The following is a 5,052-nucleotide window of genomic DNA, read 5'->3' as shown; positions in this document are numbered from 1 at the left end:
CTTGCCTATCGCCCCTGTCCACGGCGCCTTACGAGCCGAGCGAGTAGGCAACCCGCCCGCACTCGTGCATGCGGTACAGTACCTACAGAAGTGCGCGGTGTGAATCAGGCACCTGGTATATCTACAACCGAGATGGAGACAGCGTCATTGAAAACCAAATAGCCGTTTGAAGTAACTCCAAATTTTGTTCGTCCAATTTCAACATCACCGAAGATCTTCCCTTGACGTGGAAATTAATCTCGAGGAAAGTGTAGGAGTTAGTACACGCCCCCCCCCATCCCCCCCAGAAATTATAAGGCTCTTACAGCGATATCGACTTTTTTCACTCACATCGTTACCCCCATCATGATGAACCTATCTACTTGCTCTTACTTCAAGGTCCTGTAGCTTTGCAGGGCCAGGCAAGGGGCACCCGTTGTACTCCCTGGGACAGAAATCTCTGCTCTGCACTCTGAGACGGCGGAGACGTGGCATATAGGTGACGGCATGCAGGTGCTCCTCGTGTGCATCTACCAACTCCAACGCTTCCAGTTGTCGACTTAGCACGCCCAGCAGCGCACAAGCCCACGCCGGGTCCATACCACACTGCAGACCCCTCAGCATCTTCACCTGTAAGGCAAGCTCCTACATTAAACAGGGGCAATCGGAAAAGTGGAAGCTTTTTATTATTATTAATTTCTTATCAAAACTGATTTGATCCTGTCTTTTGAAATAAGATCAGGTTTTCTTACTGCTGGATTGCAGTCAAGAAGTAGGGCATCCTTCTCCATGCGCTTCCCAGTAGTGCGGCTTAATACAGTAACGTCCAGCGTACCAATCGTCTGAAAGACATATAGAATGCAGTGTGACATGCCTCAAACGCAAACAATTCGGGTATATGTGTGTGATAGAAAATGAAATGGATTTACTTCGATTTCGAACTTTGTGCCGTTCCCATCTTCGGGATTTCTTAGGGGCTCATCGATCAGCGAGTCCCAAAATGCTTCATCTTTCGTTACCTTTTCGGGTACAGCATGATGCTATTGCAGAGGAGATAAAAGGAAACCATTAAGAACTGTTTTGTAAACACATAATAAATAAATGTTTTTTGTTGTAACATTAACGCTTTTTTGTACTTGTTGAAGAGCGGCATTGTTCCGTATGGCTGATAATGCCGTCACCGTGTTGCTGTCGAATTCTGTGGAGGCTCCTAATCCAATACTTGTGGGAAACTTTGTGGCAGATGAACTTTCTAATTTATCCAAATTCTTAGACTCAGGCTGTCCTGGCAACTCCGACTCCTTCCCCGCGTTCAGCGGCGGTGACTTCAGGCGGATTAATTTTGCACGCTGCATCGTGGAGAGTAGACCCAATACTACTGCTGCAGCGTCCCCATCTTCGCGTTGCTGCAGGTTGAGGTCTCCGCACCAAATCGTTCCCTCCTCACCGTGCACCGTCACTTCGCACCTCCTAGCTGATCGCAGGAAGTCCAATGACTGTTCATCAATGGGTAACCTAGAGGGGAACACAAAACTATTCAATACCACTCGCTCGCATTACGTGGCAGCACTGTAGGAATCAGAGTGGACAGTGATTTTGGTTTGCCTATTCCCTTTGTCCACACTGTGCATGGCCCGTCCACTGTGAAAAATAGTGTCGTAAATTTACAATTTTTTTTGTAAACCTGAATTATAATTTAAGTTCTAAATTTTCGAAAGCACCTTTTTTACTCGCTAATAGATTTTAAGTAGATATGTACTGCATGGATTTTTGCAAATTGCAATTTTACAACTAGCGTTAAGGAAAATTTTCCTGTAAACCTTCCTACTTTATTTCACAGTGGTCCGGTCCAGGAGTGTATGCAATACCGCAACGCTGCACACTCAATCTTAATGTTCTTTTGTTGCCGCATGTGAACACACTGTATAGACCGCGAAGAACCCTCGCGGGCCGACCGCCTAATAACAGCGGTGGAGGAAGTAAAGGGTTGGCACTTTAGAGTCGATCCTCGGCCCCTGATGGGTATGCAGTCACGGATAAAGTCTTGGAGGTGGGTTGCATATTAGAAAAGTGCGCGGCATGAATCAAATACCTGGTACACTTATTGCGTGTGCATGTAACGCCCGCTCTGGTGCACCCGATAGAGCAAATCAGCCGTCAAAATTGCAAGGGCAAAAGTAATAAAAGCTTGTTCAATTTCTGTAAAAGTACACACTAAATTGTTAAGATTTGTTTTGGACGCAGTTTATGTACCAGGCGGCTGATTTCCAGCAACACTTCTGTAGTGCTGTACCGCACGCACGTTATGCGGACCGAGCGAGTACGCAGCCCGCCCGCTTGTAAGAGTGTGTGGTACAGCAGAACTACACAAGAGCGCGGGGATAATCAACCATCTGTTAATTTCTGTAAACATTTTATGCACTATTGCGTATTATTTTATAGGGAATTTTAACAAATGAAGGGAATTGGAACGTCGTGAAAACTTTTGTCCATAGCTACCAATAAAACGATACGCAATAGCGCATGTTTACAGAAATTCGTACGCCTATTAAAAAGTTCGTAATAATTTAGTGTGGGGAGCTTCTCATCTGACAAGTTTTTAGAAAATTTCCTCATTACTGTTTCAAACCCTCCATGTACCTTCAGGATTTTGTCACACAACTCATTATAATAAACCCAAACTCTTTTACACTCTTACCTCTCCGCACATGATTGACGAGCCTCCTCAATCGCAGCATATGCCTTTTCCCACTCGGGTCCAATCAACTCGAGACTATCGTACAACAGGGAAAGGGAAGTCTGAGTATTTTCATGATGCTTGGCGAATTCGTCTGCCTGCAATGAGTATAATGAAGAGATGAAAAATAAATATTCAACACAAGAAACCATAGTTACAACTAAAACCAGTGAGAAATACAATGTTGACAAATACTAAATTCAAATAGTCAATTAACAGCGACTGAACGATCAATAGAACGTTATGGTCACTGTAAAAAATATGTTCGTAGACGTACCGTACAATATTGTCATTTACTATTTACATAGGTTAAGGATGTTGTAGATGTACGTACCGGGTTAACTGTGAATACGCAAGAGTGTTGCGGATTTGCCTACTCTTTACACCCTTAAGGGGCCATATGCCATATGGCCCCTGTGGCAATATTGAGTATGCAATCCCGCAACACAGCTGCGTATTCTCAGTTACACCCGGTACATGTACAACATCGCACTATGGTTCGTCAAAGAATTTCTGGTTTAAACGCAGTACTTTTGAAATTACAGTTTTCAATAATGGTAACCCTCGACGCGGCCCATAGAAAAATTTCCTGTACCCAGTACAACATCTGACAGGGGTGTTAAGATTTGTTATTTAAAAAATGTCAAGTTTTCACCGTTACTTTATTTTGGGGCAAACCCCATAAAGAAGGTGGCGCGGTAAAAGGCGGCACTAATACTGGTGTAAGATGATATGAGAACTACACCAAAAAACCGAAGTGTGTGAATTTCGCAAACTTGTAGGTATGTGTACGACATTACGTGCATGTACACGTGTGTGAATTTCAAAGGAAAATTCCCACATTTACGCCTTTAATCTACGAATTGGCATTCACACACCTTCAACTTTGTGACTTTTCATAAACTTGTGTTTCCAGTGTACCATAGAGATCTGCACACAGTTCGAAAACCTGCCCGTGGACCCTGGCTTTACAGACAATGCAACCCCCGTAACGCCGCTTTTCCAATGCGCATTCAAAAGCGCAAAAAAGGTGACACATTCCTTGCGCATTTAACGCGCATTAGTGCATTGAATGCACATTTAGTGCGCATTACACGCATTAAATGCGCAAGGAATGCGAAACCTTTTTTGCGCATTTTAATGCTCATTACCGCATTGAATGCGCATGAATGCGCATTGGCGCTTCGGCGGGGAAGGAAGAATGTTTTCAAAAAACATTGCCCCCTTAAGCCTTACAGATATTTTGCCACATTGAGTAGTTGGTGAGACTAAACTCACCTGCTTTCCCAAAAACCCGTTTAGTCTTTGGTCGACCTCCCTTAACATTTCGGCCAATCGCCGTCGAACTGACACACTCCTCTCTAGTAGATCGACTGCGTCCTTGAGCTCGCGCCCACGATGCTTTTGAAGCCGGCATATTGTATGCTTCTCCTCACAAGTCCGATCTGCTACCTCATTACACTCGATGCACCAGAATCTTACAGGCGTTGGTCTATCAGAAAAAAAGAAAAAAGAAAGGGTTCGATATATTTAGACGAAAGACTGTACATTTGTTTTTGTGAGTAATACTGAGGCGCACGTGTGTGACCGCTGAATGAGCAGCGGACAGGTGGGACCCAAAATCTGTCACACTTTTAGCTGCAGTACACTACAGAAGTCTGTCCCAACACGGGGTGTTATTACAGCCAGATAAGGACACTAAAAGAACAGTCTTCTAACTTAGGTACACATTGATGACAACGCACTTTGGCTTTTCTTTTGGCCCATCCTGGATCATGGATATGATGTAGAAATTGTCGATTAGCTCATTCGGTGACGATCGAGTCTCCTGGTTTGCAATGTGGAAACAAAAATGTATTAGAAGTTATAATTTTAGTAGAAAATAGCAATCTTTTTTTTTTAGGACCTATGCTTTGTAGTTAATGAAAGAGGGAGATTTACGGAGGTTTCTAGTGGTGCTTGCGGCTGTTGAATCCAACCAAGATTTACACATCTTAAAATTATCGCCAAGAGTAACTCAAAATTCAACGCGTGCCCCAAGAGTCCTGCCTCGCCAAGACATGAAGAATTAGCTTTCCGAGTTTCAGAAGTATGGCTTTCTCTTACCCTTCGACATTTTGGGCAGAGAAATGAGTTGCTTGGCTGTGTTCCTGCAGCTTTGCGGTGTAGTTCCTCCACGCACATCAGGCAAATCGTATGCCCGCAACTCAGAAGTTTAGGCTTTCGCGTAGATGAGTCAAACTCGTCGAGACAGACCTCACACTCGAGAACGTCCATCATGCTGCACTGCAAACTGAAAACAACAGACGTTGAAACAATGTTTTTTTTGGGGGGAG

General features: G+C 44.0%; 1 protein-coding gene across 7 annotated transcripts in view; it reads right to left on the bottom strand.

Annotated features, from left to right (window-relative positions):
* Positions 1–266: 266 nt before the first annotated feature.
* The window catches only part of LOC113216979 (E3 ubiquitin-protein ligase TRIM38-like), a 19,251-nt gene continuing 14,465 nt past the window's right edge, over positions 267–5,052 (bottom strand). For 2 of the 7 annotated variants that reach the window (XM_052264755.1, XM_052264757.1), the window contains exons 2-9: positions 4,823–5,009; positions 4,462–4,544; positions 3,995–4,208; positions 2,678–2,814; positions 1,116–1,494; positions 909–1,019; positions 732–821; positions 269–609 (exon numbers count right to left, since the gene is read on the bottom strand). In XM_052264755.1, the coding sequence (XP_052120715.1) occupies positions 355–609; positions 732–821; positions 909–1,019; positions 1,116–1,494; positions 2,678–2,814; positions 3,995–4,208; positions 4,462–4,544; positions 4,823–4,996 (1,443 nt within the window). In that variant the 5' untranslated portion in view covers positions 4,997–5,009 and the 3' untranslated portion in view covers positions 269–354. Of the gene's footprint in view, positions 610–731; positions 822–908; positions 1,020–1,115; positions 1,495–2,677; positions 2,815–3,994; positions 4,209–4,295; positions 4,545–4,822; positions 5,010–5,052 lie in introns of those variants that run through there. The other 5 variants (XM_052264759.1, XM_052264761.1, XM_052264758.1 and 2 more) reach the window with 5 other exon arrangements.

The sequence above is a fragment of the Frankliniella occidentalis genome, unplaced genomic scaffold (assembly GCF_000697945.3).
Source record: "Frankliniella occidentalis isolate FOCC.00 unplaced genomic scaffold, Focc_3.1 Scaffold21, whole genome shotgun sequence".
Lineage (NCBI taxonomy): Eukaryota > Metazoa > Arthropoda > Insecta > Thysanoptera > Thripidae > Frankliniella > Frankliniella occidentalis.
This window is presented reverse-complemented; position numbering and strand designations above follow the sequence as displayed.